The sequence below is a fragment of the Saccopteryx bilineata genome, chromosome 7, assembly GCF_036850765.1.
Source record: "Saccopteryx bilineata isolate mSacBil1 chromosome 7, mSacBil1_pri_phased_curated, whole genome shotgun sequence".
NCBI classification, from domain to species: Eukaryota; Metazoa; Chordata; class Mammalia; order Chiroptera; family Emballonuridae; genus Saccopteryx; species Saccopteryx bilineata.
The window spans coordinates 80834579-80849224 of record NC_089496.1 but is presented as its reverse complement, the minus strand read 5'-3'; the positions used below and the strand labels follow the sequence as shown (position 1 = coordinate 80849224).

At 45.2% G+C, this 14646-nt stretch overlaps 1 protein-coding gene across 7 annotated transcripts in view; it reads left to right on the top strand.

Moving 5' to 3' along the window:
- MYOF (myoferlin) overlaps positions 1–14646 on the top strand; it is a 187010-nt gene that overhangs the window by 36384 nt on the left and 135980 nt on the right. For all 7 annotated transcript variants that reach the window (XM_066240064.1, XM_066240063.1, XM_066240062.1 and 4 more), the window contains one exon: positions 10742–10850. In XM_066240064.1, the coding sequence (XP_066096161.1) occupies positions 10742–10850 (109 nt within the window). The remainder of the gene's footprint in view (positions 1–10741; positions 10851–14646) is intronic.

Below are 14646 nucleotides of genomic sequence, written 5' to 3'. Positions count from 1 at the left end.
GTGCTGGGTGGATCCCGGTCGGGCACATGCGGGAGTCTGTCTGACTGTCTCTCCCCATTTCCAGCTTCAGAAAAATACAAAAAAAAAAAAAATCCTTTTACACAGAGCTCTGATCTTCCAATATTTATTCTGCTTGTGTATGTGTTTGGGGTGAGGGCTAAGGAGGCAGGATGTGAAAGTGAGAGTTACATAACACACACATACCCACAGATACACATATGGTGGTACTGGGGCAATAGAATTAGAAAAAGTAAAAAGACAAGTTTGGGTTGTGAAAATACTAACTCCCTGGGCAAAGATTTTATTTATTTATTTATTTATTTATTTGAGAAAACAGAAAAGCTGATTTGTAATGAAATTAGTTTGGTGTGATACCGCTTATGAGAAATTTTCATTTCCTGTTATATTACACAGAAGACCTAGCTTTCAAGCATTTAATGCTTTCATCTGTCCTAGCAATGAGGCTCACTTCTGACATTGTCACAGGTCAACAGTGTAGGCGGTCCCCACGAGCTTTCCTTCTGGTGGTTGGTGAGGAGGCCTGGACAGCGCGGTGGAGGCAGGTATCTGACCGGAGCGGCTGCTCAGGCTGGGTGGAATCCGAACCAGAGCAGGTGCCACTATGGCACGGGGTGCTCGTGGCGAGTTCTTCTTAGTTCCACGCTTTCACTTGAGCGGCAAAGCTTTGAAAAAGTCAGAGCTGGTTTGTGCTGGCTGTCCTGGGTGCTGGAGAGGTTGAGTCTACTATTTGTGGAGGCCAATTAAGTAGCTCCCAGTCCTGTGGGCATCTGTTAACGTCTTTTAAGTAAAGGATGGTCCACAGCCCTGGGGAAAGACGCCCCAGAGAGACCAAAAGAGAAAGGCATTTCATAATGACAAGAGCTATACCTAATTATTCTTCTCATTGTACTTGGAGGACCGACCACGTCTTAAAGAGGAAGCTTTATAACCTGTAAATCATTTATAAGGTCATTGGATGATCTTCAGTGATATATCAGATACTTTATTAGTTCAGCAAATATTTGCTAATATCTGCTGTGTGTCAGCTGCTGTTGTAGGCACTGGTGTACTAACTCCATGCCTTTCATGGGGCTCATGTCGGGCTTACAGCTGAGTGGAAGGAACACATAAAAAAAAAACAACACATATAGTAAGTATATCAGATGGTGATAAGTATGATGAAGAAAAAGAAAGCAGGGAAAACATGAGAAAATGACAGGATGAGGCATGTGTGTGTGTGTGTGTGTGTGTACACACGTATGAGCGTGCACGCACTGGGTTAGATAGGGTTTTTGTTTTGGGGTCTGTTTTATAATAAAACATTTTATGGGATATATGGCTTTAAAATTTTCATTCAGGTTCCACTAAATTGGATTTTATTAAAATTCAGCTATAGATTGAAATTTACTTCTGGTCTAACCTTGAAAATAAAAATTATCTCCAAACAGATTCATGTATGTGCGGCCTCGGGGGGTGCTGTTTGATGTATGTAAGAGGAAGGACGGGTTTGGAGAACTCTGCGGTGATGGAACCGAAATGGGTGTGTGTAGTTACGATAGGTTCTTACCTGTTCGCTCTTGCCCACCTACCCAGACCTTGCGTAGATAAACCCGCATCCTGGTGGTTCCGGCTGTGCATGTGTTCAGGTCAGTTTCCCTGCAAGTCCTAGCCTGGAGTCACATGCTTTTTTTAGGTCCCTTTTTCTTGAGCAGGGTCTGAAATGACAATAAACAGCTACTGTTAAGCACTTACCACGTCATCTTTTTAACCCTTTTTATGACTGTTGATGTAAGAAACATCTAAACCTGTAGAGCAGGGGTCCCCAAACTTTTTACACAGGGGGCCAGTTCACTGTCCCTCAGACCGTTGGAGGGCCGGACTATAAAAAAAAACAAATGAACAAATCCCTATGCACACTGCACATATCTTATTTTAAAGTAAAAAAACAAAACGGGAACAAATACAATATTTAAAATAAAGAACAAGTAAATTTAAGTCAATAAACTGACCAGTATTTCAATGGGAACTATGGGCCTGCTTTTGGCTAATGAGATGGTCAAAGTGCTCCTCTCACTGACCACCAATGAAAGAGGTGCCCCTTCCGGAAGTGTGGCAGGGGCTGGATAAATGGCCTCAGGGGGCCGCATATGGCCCGCGGGCTGTAGTTTGGGGACCCCTGCTGTAGAGAATATCTTTTTAGTTTATTTGAGTCAACCTGACTACAGTTGCTGGGAAGCAAAATCTCAATGGTTTGAGACAATGCTCTGAAGAATGGCAGTTTTGCAACTTATTTTATGCATTAGAAAGAAAGTAGGAGATGTAAGGGGGTTACATGGAATTCTTTGGTGGTAGATGAAGGGGCAGGAGAAGGCTAAGCGGTGAAATCTTTGGGATTGGATAAAATGTAAAATGGAAACACACATGCTTTTACATTGGAGGGTACATGATCGTTAATAATGAACATTTACAGCACATGGAGATAGTATTGGGGAGAGAATGTAACAGAGAGGTTCTGTGGTCTGTTCTCTGGTAAAGAGGTTGTGCCCTGAGGGTTCTAAAAAAGATTACTCGGGCCCTGGCCGGTTGGCTCAGCGGTAGAGCGTCGGCCTGGCGTGCGGGGGACCCGGGTTCGATTCCCGGCCAGGGCACATAGGAGAAGCGCCCATTTGCTTCTCCACCCCCCCTCCTTCCTCTCTGTCTCTCTCTTCCCCTCCCGCAGCCAAGGCTCCATTGGAGTAAGGATGGCCTGGGCGCTGGGGATGGCTCCTTGGCCTCTGCCTTAGGCGCTAGAGTGGCTCTGGTCGTGGCAGAGTGATGCCCCGGAGAGGCAGAGCATCGCCCCCTGGTGGGCAGAGCATCGCCCCTGGTGGGCGTGCTGGGTGGATCCCGGTCGGGCGCATGCGAGAGTCTATCTGACTGTCTCTCCCTGTTTCCAGCTTCAGAAAAATTCAAAAAAAAAAAATTTCAAAGGTATGCTATCTTAGATGCCAAAACAAACAAACAAACAAACAAACAAACAAAAAAAAAACCCCAAAGCAACAGACAGGCTCACATTAGGTAAAGATTGACCTTTGCCGAGAAAGGCCTAGGACGTGACTTCCTGCCATGACTCACTTTTAGTCAGGAATTTTTATGTTCGGATCATTTTACGTGGTTACTTTTGGTCCCCAAGTTTGTAAGGCCTACCATGCAGGCCTCCCCTAAGCTTGTCAAGTTTAGTGTGTGAACCCCTTTATATCCACTCAACAATACTACTAGGTAGGAGCTTTCATTATGCCCATTTTACAGCTGATGAAACTGAGGCTCGGAGAAGTTAACCTGTAGTACAAGGATGAGTACAACTAGCCAGCTCTGCCTAGCTCCAAGATCTTAATCATTATGTTATGCTCTCTTTCTTACCTTATAAGGTCCAGGTGCTAGATGGGTGGATGTATGGGTGGATGAGTAAATGAGTGAATGAATGAATGAATGAATGAAAACTACTACCTTAATTAGACAGAGACAGAGCCTAGAAGCTCTGCTGAACCACCCAAGCAGCAATGTATGGACACAGATCTTTGAGGACTGAATGAACAGGAGAATTGGTCGGGCGCAAATAGCAAAACACAAAATTACAGTCATTTATTCAAGAAATAATTATTGAGCATCTCCTACAAGCCAGGCATTAGGCTCGTTAACCTGCCCCTTTGCAGACAGAAAGTAACTGACCCTGGCCTCAGTGGCTTATTCACCAGGAAGGCTTTGATGCAGAGACCTGAGTCTCCACTTAGTCCTTCCCTTGCTTACGTGACACCATTTGCAGCAGGGGTGGCAGAGTAAGAAAGGCCTGGCAAAAAGGGAGTTAGTTGTTGCTGGCCTTGCATTCTGCAAACTCTGCCACTGCCTGCAGGCTAAGTCAGTGTGATTCCAAAACCTAAAAATGGAGCTTGTTAAAAGTGCAGGGTTCAGTCTTTACACACAGCCGGGATTGGGAACCACTGTGTGGACCAGCGTTTCTACATTTTCTAAAACCCCTGCCTCTCTTTGAAGAGCAGGACAAAGGCCTCAGGGCTCTCTGACTATGGTGGTATGAAGTTAGGAGAGGAAGCCATAGGAAGACTACATGCATGTGACTAGGCCTTCCAAACAGATTTGAACAGAGCTTTGCTTACTGCTTTGCTCTATTAAGTAATTGGGTTTCAATGCCCCCCCCCCTTTTTTTTTGTAATTTTCTGAAGCTGGAAACAGGGAGAGACAGACAGACTCCCGCATATGCCCGACCGGGATCCACCCAGCACGCCCACCAGAAGGCGAAGCTCTGCCCACCAGGGGGCGATGCTCCGCCCATCCGGGGCTTCGCTCCGTTGCGACCAGAGCCACTCCAGCGCCCGGGGCGGAGGCCAAGGAGCCATCCCCAGCGCCTGGGCCATCCTTGCTCCAATGGAGCCTGGGCTGCGGGAGGGGAAGAGAGAGACAGAGAGGAAGGAGAGGGGGAGGGGCGCCTCTCCTGTGTGCCCTGGCCAAGAATCGAACCCGGGACCCCTGCACGCCAGGCTGACACTCTACCACTGAGCCAACTGGCCAGGGCCTCAATACCCATTTTTCAAATACGAACCTAGCTTATCACATTAAGTGTACTTTTAAAAAGCCATGCACATCCCATTCTGCCCAGGTTCAGCCTTACCAGCTGCCTTTCCACCCTCCAGGCCTCCACCCACCTTCCGACCTTCCCTGCCCCTCCAAGACCATTGTTTCCCAAACTTCCTGGGGAGATGAATGCGCTAAAGAAAAAGTCTGACTCGGGGTTCTGGGAATCTACAACCACCCAGCTGATTCTGCTACAGGGGAGCCTGGGGAACCACACTCTGAGGAACGATTTCGGAATGAATTCAGAGAATGAAGATGGGCTGGCTGGAGACGCAGGAGGGTTTCCTTCTGGGGAAGGTGATGGGAGACCCAGGGAGTGCCCTTTGAGGGTGTTTTGCTTGGCTCTTCCACCTTCTGCCTTGGAGCCAGGGAGGAGTTTGCCAGACACTGGCCCAGGGGAGGGGCAAGTCTGGGGAAGGGCAACAGCCCCCCCCCCCCCCCACACACACACACAGTAGCCTGGCCAAAATGACAAAGCTCAATGGTCCAATCAGATTTTCTACAAGGGACCCTAGAGCAGCTAGAAAAGTCGTTTTCACCAGGCTGGTTAAGAAGTTTTTACCCCTCAGAGGACGGGAAGTTCAGACATCGCTAGGGGCAGAAACAATGCAGCGACATGTGATGACTTTCCAGCCTCCACTGTAGTTCTCCTTTGTGCCATGAAGGCATTTCCAGTAAACCCTCCTCCCGTCCCCCATGTGGGCTGCGCCCCTGCTGCGCTGACAGCGCCGGATCCTTGCGCGGTCCTGGTTGAGAACTCAGCCAGGGAAGCCCTTAGTCACCACTTAGTCACCACAGTGGCATGCGGCTGTTAACATTTGCATTCATGCTAATGCTCTTCTTTAAACAGACTAGACTCTGTTTTAACAAGAGAGAAACAGTTACGGAAGTTTTTGTTTTTGTGGGGTTTTTTTTTGTATTTTTCTGAAGCTGGAAATGGGGAGAGACAGACTCCCGCATGCGCCCGACTGGGATCCACCCGGCACGCCCCCCAGGGGCGAAGCTCTGCCCACCAGGGGGCGATGCTCTGCCCCTCCGGGGCGTCGCTCTGCCGAGACCAGAGCCACTCTAGCGCCTGGGGCAGAGGCCAAGGAGCCATCCCCAGCGCCCAGCGCCCGGGCCATCTTTGCTCCAATGGAGCCTTGGCGGGATGGGAAGAGAGAGACAGAGAGGAAGGAGGGGGTGGGAGTGGAGAAGCAAATGGGCGCTTCTCCTATGTTCCCTGGCCAGGAATCGAACCCGGGTCCCCCGCACGCCAGGCCGATGCTCTACCGCTGAGCCAACCGGCCAGGGCCCAGTTATGGAAGTTTTTAACCAGCACTTGCATGACTAGGTCGACTAGTTTACAACTAAACTCGTTTGTTCCCCTATATCATAACATCATTTTCAAGCAGTTACTCCCACTGCTTAGAACTAGTTTGCTGTGACATAGAGACCCAGCTCAGAACCGTAAGGACATTTCATGGAACAGGAGCAGGACTGGCTTTTTCTTTATGTCAGAATACATCTGCATTTTATTAATTCCACAAGCAAAGCTGGAGAGCCAAAAGGCCTTGAATTCTTTCACTATAAAGTTTCCTTTTGAGATGTGGGCCATCTGTTTTAGTGGTGGGTGGAGCTCATGGGGAGACTCTTATTTTTCCATGAAAATACAAAGGCAAAGTCACCCGGTTACTGTCACATTTTAACATATTTGTGGTATTAGTAACATGAAGGAAAAAGAATTCTTGGTTTAGTGTCATCTCCTTTAAAGGAAATTGACATGGAGTTGGACTGAACTGTAGCTATCCCTTGTGTAAGAGGCCAAGTCATCATTTTCCAGCCTCGCTGTATTTGGTCTCCAGGCAACATCACAGAAAATAGGCCAGGCTGGGCCGGGTGTGCCTTTGGGGTCCTGCAGAGCTCACACCCACAGGGGCTGTTTTCTTCAATTTATAGTGAAAGTGCTTAGATGCTATCACTGTTTGCATTTTTCTTCAGCTCAACCTAGCTGTTAAAAATATCTTAGGAATTTCGGCCCTGGCTGGTTGGCTCAGCGGTAGAGCGTCGGCCTGGTGTGCAGAAGTCCCGGGTTCGATTCCCGGCCAGGGCACGTAGGAGAAGCGCCCATTTGCTTCTCCACTCCCCCCCCCCCTTCCTCTCTGTCTCTCTCTTCCCCTCCTGCAACCAGGGCTCCATTGGAGCAAGGTTGGCCCGGGCGCTGGGGATGGCTCCTTGACCTCTGCCCCAGGCGCTAGAGTGGCTCTGGTCTCAAAGGAGCGAGGCCCCAGAGGGGCAGAGCATCGCCCCCTGGTGGGCAGAGCGTCGCCCCTGGTGGGCGTGCTGGGTGGATCCCAGTCGGGCGCATGCGGGAGTCTGTCTGACTGTCTCTCCCCGTTTCCAGGTTCAGGAAAAAAAAAAAAAAAATTCAAAAAAAAAAATCTTAGGGATTTCATCTTAAACATACTACCTTTACTTCAGAAAAAAAAGAAATTCAAGTTTTTCTTTTATACCCTGTACCCCCCTCTCCCCACAAGAGCATAATTTTATGATGAAAAAGTGAATCTTAAGAAATGGACTAATGGTTGCTGAAAGAAAGAATTGAGGTAAGACTTTATAATGGGCTTCATTTATTTTATTCCATCCTCGGTCGGAGAGCTGTTACCAGCCTCTCACACTCTCTCCTGGGGAAAGGAGAGCAGCAGACAGTGGTTGAGTCAAAATGGAGTTGTAAAACCACTCAGGGCCATAAAAAGCCAAGAGATGGGGCATTGTGTTTTAGGCAAGCCTGTGCCCTCCACTTAGCCACAAGTCCCACCGCTCCCTATCGTCTTACCTATTGCTCACACAGTGTTTCCCATTTCTGTTATTGGCCTACCCTTTCCTCCTGACACCCTGTGTAAATTGAAGTTTGACTCACAACAGTATAGTCTAATACTTTGAAGGCAGAACCTTTGCCTTGTATTTTGGATTGTCCAGTATGGATACATCTAGGATATTTTTTTTCCTAAATCAATGAACAAGGACTTTAAGAGAAAAAAAACATGAGATGATTTTCTAAATAGGTAAATGTAGATGACATCACATATATAAGTCCAGTGGCAGATTTTTAGAGCTGAAAAGGGTATGAGGAATTAACTACTTCAGTCACTTGTTTGTAGGTAGCAAAGCAGGCTCAGAGAGTTACATGAGTCAGCCAAGGCCTCGAAGGAAGTTGGGCCACAGTGGTAAGGCTAGAACAGGAATCATCTAACCTTCTGGTTCTTGCCCTGGGGTGGTTTTGCTCACCAGGGGACACCTGGCAATGTCTAGAGATGCTGGTGGGCAGAGGTCAGGAATGCTGCTGAACATCTGACAGGGCCTAGGACAGCCCCTAAAGCAAAGAATCGTCCAGTTCAAAATGTCAGTAGTGCCAAGGCTGATAAACGGCTGGTGCAGCCCATGTTCACTCCAGTATTGTCTCAGCATGCTGTATTTTTTTCTTTTGTTCCAAGAATTATCCCTGGTAGAGATTCAGGTCATCCTGACATTAGCAAAAGCAGATCAGTACATGTTTAAGGATGCAGTGTCATTATTGAAATTGTAAAGCTAGGTTAGGAATCATGTAAATGTGAGGAACAAAATCTAGTGTGTTTCCACATCTTTCAAGGAGACTACCTTGTTGAGACATTAAATATGAATCAGATGCCATTTAAAGCTGCAATTTTCATATTTTGTTCTTAAAAACTCAAATAAACAACCCTTTGGCTTATTGCCGTATTTTTTAAGCATGGTAAGAAATTCTCCTCAGGCGCACACATGGGGTGCTGAGGCGGACGTGGAGGACATCTTGCCAGGGGCTCTCATCTTGTGTGGGAGATTGACCTGTTTCATCTGGTGAAGAGGAGTCATGTGTAGACTCTTGTCCTCAGTATGTCAGGGAAATAAAAATGCAAGGGAGGAGAAACCATGCTCATGTAAATAAATATGTTGAGTGAGAGTACACATCTGAGAAATTATTCTGTGAGGGTCCCATCAATTCTCAACGTTGACTGAGAGACCTAAGTTCTGTATTGACCTAAAAAGACTGAAAAGTTCACACTTATCCCTCTGGAAGCAGAGTTTTCTTTTTCTGTAGACAATAACTGACTACAAGTGATGTTAGAAGAGGCTCGAGTCCTCCATGGCTGTTGAGTGTTTTGTCAGGGGTTCTGTCCAAGAAGGTGTACTCTTCTATGAAACCATATGCAAATAGATGACGTCATTGGGTAATTTGGTGAAATGGTGCCAGAGCAACGTTTTGGTCTTGTGTGATATAATATTAATTAATAGTATTAATATTACTGAGTCACACTGGATGTATGGGATTGGGTAACAGATCTTCCTATTTCTGAGGTCTCGTGGGGGAGGTAACAGATCTTCCTATTTCTGAGGTCTCGTGGGGGAGGAGAATATGGATATATGTCAGTTCCAAAACGATATGTCTGGGTTGACATCAACTTTCACTTTCTGATTTTTAAATAAAATGTACTATATTTTCAAATAAAATGAATATTTCTTCATCAGATAAACTTTTGTGATTTTTATTTTTGGTGGAAAGCCCAGAATTATATGTTATACTCAACTATAGTTTCTTTACTTTGAGCTTTTTAATATAAGGAATCTCTTCTATCACTTTGAGGACTTGGTGTATAGTGTTCTATTTTTATGCTGCTGATATTCTATGTTATTATACTGATATTTATTAGTCTAAGTCACTGCAAATGTAAGTGAGGCATAAATAAATAAAAAGCATTTTTAAATTCTTATTATTTCTCTTTTCCACTTTCAGTATTCATACTGAGAGCACACCATGGGCTGTCTTTGCTTTTTGGTTGCATTTCACAACGGGAACTTTTTCAATTCACCCAGTCTCAAACCATGTTGCATGTTATACCCCCTGATTTACTGACTGTATTCTGTGGGTTACATTTTTAGATTGACTAACTCCCCAGACATATGTGTTTTATAAATTTTTTGATCATGTGCCCTAACTACAAAAAATGCTTGGGGTCTTATTCTCAATATATGTAGACTTATTTAATTCTTTTTTTCATTCAAGTAATACCTATTAAGAAATATACCAGGGGTCCCCAAACTACGGCCCGCGGGCCGCATGTGGCCCCCTGAGGTCATTTATCCGGCCCCCACTGCACTTCTGGAAGGGGCACCTCTTTCATTGGTGGTCAGTGAGAGAAGCATAGTTCCCATTGAAATACTGGTCAGTTTGTTGATTTAAATTTACTTGTTCTTTATTTTAAATATTGTATTTGTTCCCGTTTTGTTTTTTTACTTTAAAATAAGATATGTGCAGTGTGCATAGGGATTTGTTCATAGTTTTTTTTATAGTACGGCCCTCCAATGGTCTGAGGGACAGTGAACTGGCCCCCTGTTTAAAAAGTTTGGGGACCCCTGAAATATACTATATGGGGACAAAAGAAATAAATATACCATGTTCTAGGCACTAGGGTTAGTGGCAGGCAACAAGTCCTGCCATTAGGGAGCGTCACTCAGTGAGCAGGGGCACCTGTGTACTTCTGTACAGTGTCACATGCACTCAAGGGTAGATGGGTGCTAGAGGCTGAATATAATCCCCTGGTCCAGGAAGAAAGAGAAGCACACACATCTAACTTTTGAATGCCGCTAAGAGTGCACGAGGTAGCAGCAGGGTAGCCCCATCAGTAAACTAGGAACCTATTTACACTTCAACATTTACTTGGGGGGATGCTTTTACAGTGGGCAATGTCCTATAGGTCCTTTTAAGTTTTCATTACAGAGGAATGCTTGGATTTCATCTTTTCTTTTCTCTCTTCCTGGATCCGGGGGCTGGAGGAGGGGTTTGTATTCAGTCTTTGCCTCTCATCCGTCCATCTCATCATGACTTGATATATCATAGGCACCATAGTTAAGCTCTTGAAATGACTGTTTGTTATGAAGAATTGATGGCTGATACATAATGTTGACAGGCAAAATACCCTACTAAGATGAGAACAAAATGACTCACATTGAGTGATTTTAATGGTAACAGATGGATAGGAAAGAAATTGGGAGGTCTAATGAACAAATCAAGTGGAAAGATGTCTCTTACTTAGCTGACTGTTTCTCATTTCTTTTGCAGATTAATTGGCACAGCCTCTGTATCCCTGAAGGACCTGATTGGTGACCAGAGCAGATCACTGCCCTACAAACTGGTCTCTCTGCTGAACGAAAGGGGGCAAGAGACTGGGGTGAGCATTTTCCCTCTTGGTGACTGGCTCAAAGTGAAATGATTAAGCAAAAGTTTATTAAGAGAATAGTGTGAAATTATAATTAGCTCATTACACACACACACACACACACACACACACACACCCTTACTGGTTTTGAGATAAACTAGTCCATTTCCAAATAATATGGCCTTATTATACTCTCAATCACAGAACTAGCAAATTAGATAAACTTGATTTTCTACAACAGAATGCTATAGAGCAAGTGGGACCCTCTCTCGATAGAGCTCTGTGCATGTTCACTTGGGTGTTAACATTTGTGTGGTGAGCATAGCTCTGTGTATCAGACACTCTATAGAAAGTAATTTATTAATACTACTCCGGAATATCAGGATGTTTATAGCATGATCTTCATTACTGAATCACAGCTGTGGGTTTTCTGATCACAGCCTTTCTTTTTCTTTTTTCTTTTTCTTTTTTTTTTTTTGTATTTTTCTGAAGTTAGAAGCAGGGAGGCAGTCAGACTCCCCCACCAGAATCCACCTGGCATGCCCACCAGAGGGCGATGCTTTGCCCATCTGAGGTATTGTTCTGTTGCAGCCAGAGCCATTCTAATGCCTGAGGCGGAGGCCATGGAGCCGTCCTCAGTGCCCAGGCCAACTTTGCTCCAATGGAGCCTTGGCTGTGAGAGGGGAAGAGAGAGACAGAGAGGAAGGAAAGGGGGAAGGGGGGAGAAGCAGATGGGCACTTCTCCTATGTGCCCTGGCTGGGAATCGAACCCGGGACTTCCATACGCTGGGCCGACACTCTACCGCTGAGCCAACTGGCCAGGGCTGATCATAGCCTTTCTAAATAAATTCATATTGATATTGTCTGATATGAGAGAGACCAGAATTCTCTTCTTCAAGTGAACTTAAAAAATTAACTCAAACGTCACAGCTTTCAGATTTCATGATTGCTCACAAGCTTTCAGAAAGCTACCATTCTTATGTCATTAACCTCTAACATCTTCATTTTCCAATATATTTATTTTGCTTGGGAGTCTGGGCAAAGGGAGAAAATTTTATACTAAAAGAGGCCATTCCTATAGGTAAGAATACAAGTTAGGCTTCTCAACATCCACTAGGAATGTCCATTTTGCTGGTCTAGTCTTCAAAACTTCTAGATTTCCTGTGAATCATCATTCTAACCAAAAAACAAATTCAGAATGTTGGCTGTCATCTATCTACCCCAAACCTGACTGAGCAAAATGATACTTAGAAAATATAAGTCAACAATTTTTTTTTTGAAAGCACAGAAGAAAGCATATGAGAAACCTGAAATGGCAGAACTGTGGTCACTGAATAGCGTAAAGAAGAGCAAGGGCTCAAGTCCTGCCCCTTTCATAGCTTCTTATCCCTGGTAGAGGTCCCTGCAACACATCTGGGAATCCTGAAGTTATCAGGAAACCATTGAGCCAGAGGTTGAGCCATTGTGGTACTCTTCTAAGTTTTTTGGTTTTTGTGGGGTTTTTTGTATTTTTCTGAAGTTGGAAATGGGGAGGTAGTCAGACAGACTACCGCATGCGCCCAACCGGGATCCACCCGGCATGCCCACCAGGGGGCGATGCTCTGCCCCTCTGGGGTGTCGCTCTGTTGCAACCAGGGCCATTCTAGTGCCTGAGGCAGAGGCCATACAGCCATCCTCAGCGCCCGGGCCAACTTTGCTCCAATGGAGCCTTGGCTGCAGGAGGGGAAGAGAGAGACAGAGAGGAAGGAGAGGGGGAGGGGTGGAGAAGCAGATGGGTGCTTCTCCTGTGTGCCCTGGCCGGGAATCGAACCCAGGACTCCCGCACGCCAGGCTGACGCTCCATCTTCTAGGTTTTGAAAGTTTGATTCTGCCCTGGCCGGATAGCTCAGTTGGTTAAAGCATCGTTCCAAAGCTCAGAGGTTGTGTTCCATCCCCGGTCAGGGCACATGCAGGAACAGTGCAATGTTCCTGTCTCTCCCTTCCCCTCTCTCTCTCAAGTCAATAAACTTAAAAAAATAAATTAGAGGCCCTGGCCGGTTGGGTCAGCAGTAGAGCGTCGGCCTGGTGTGCAGCAGTCCCGGGTTCGATTCCCGGCCAGGGCACACAGGAGAGGCGCCCATTTGCTTCTCCATCCCTCCCTCTCTCCTTCCTCTCTGTCTCTCTCTTCTCCTCCCCACAGCGAGGCTCCATTGGAGCAAAGATGGCCCAGGCGCTGAGGATGGCTCTGTGGCCTCTGCTTCAGGCACTAGAATGGCTCTGGATGCAGCAGAGCGACGCCCCAGAGGGGCAGGGCATCGCCCCCTGGTGGGCATGCTGGGTGGATCCCGGTTGGGCGCTTGCAGGAGTCTGTCTGACTGCCTCCCCGTTTCCAGCTTTGGAAAAAAAAAAAGAAAAAATAAATAAAAATAAAAATAATAAATTAGAAAAGAAAGTTTAATTCTTCAATTAAGTTTAACAACTGAGCCCCTCAGTGCTCTCTGCATTTGGTCTTCCTGTTGTGACCTCAGTCTTTATCATAAGGTGCTGCTTCTATGATTCTTTGTCATGAAACTGTGGTAGAGGAATCACTTATTATCCTGTTCAGTGTCTCCCAGATCATAGTTCCAAAATTGGCCACAGAATGCGCTGATCAATGAGGGAATTAATATTCACTGGTGAGCAGAAATATGGAAAAAACAAGGGATGGACAGAGGGAGGGAGGGGCAGGAAGTAGGGAGGAAGGGAAAGAGACAGATAGATAGAACCAGATGCAGCAAAGTAGCAAATAAAAGCATAGGATGCCCACTTACATTTGAATTTCAGCTAAACAATGAATAATTTTTTAGTATAAATATATTTTAAGTATTTTGTCTGTGCTTTAACTGGTAACCTGGCATGTGTGTGTGTGCGTGCGTGTGTGTGTGCACACTCACCATTCTTACTTGCAAAGTAATTCCTGTATTCTGAGGTTCACACTTCCTCATTTTTGCTGTTAAAATTCATTTCATTTTGGTTGACAATAGTCGTGGGAATCTGTTCACATCCCTATGGTTCACTCCTCCTAGCAAACTTTTGAAATTTTGTAGGTTCATGAAGTATAGAAATATAAGAAACTCTTCCCTAAAATAATGCCCCATGTGAGAAATTTCTCTCAGATTTTAAAGTGGGAATAACTTTATCTCCTGTAAGAAATTAACATGTTTGTTTCTTTCTGGTAATGGAAGTTACAGAGCACTTTCAGTTCTCCAATCTTGCCTTAGCTGCTAACCATCTTGGGGGTCATATTTTATGCAAAAGGCTATTATCTTAAACTTCGTTGATTTGCATTTGTTTCCTTCTTTAACTAAAGTTGATTCCTTTTTTTATTCTATTTTATGAATCACAATGTTATATAATCCTTTATTACTCACTTAAAATTCTCTCTAGCGAAAAGTGTAACAATACATTTTAGCAGTTAACAAAGAAGTCAATGGGCAAGTAAACAATATATTTAAACGGAGACTCTGTGGCTGTAATTCTGTGGTTGGAAGCCATCTCCAGTCTAGGATGGAAGCTAATTACAAGTTCAGGCTCGCCTGTCACAACTTTCTTCCAGTTTATGAGGTTGCCTTTTAACAATGAGACACTTGGCAACCTGTAACACAGGGGTCCCCAAACTTTTTACACAGGGGGCCAGTTCACTGTCCCTCAGACCATTGGAGGGCCGGACTATAAGAAAAAACTATGAACAAATCCCTATGCGCACTGCACATATCTTATTTTAAAGTAAAAAAACAAAACGGGAACAAATACAATATTTAAAATGAAGAACAAGTACATTTAAATCAAC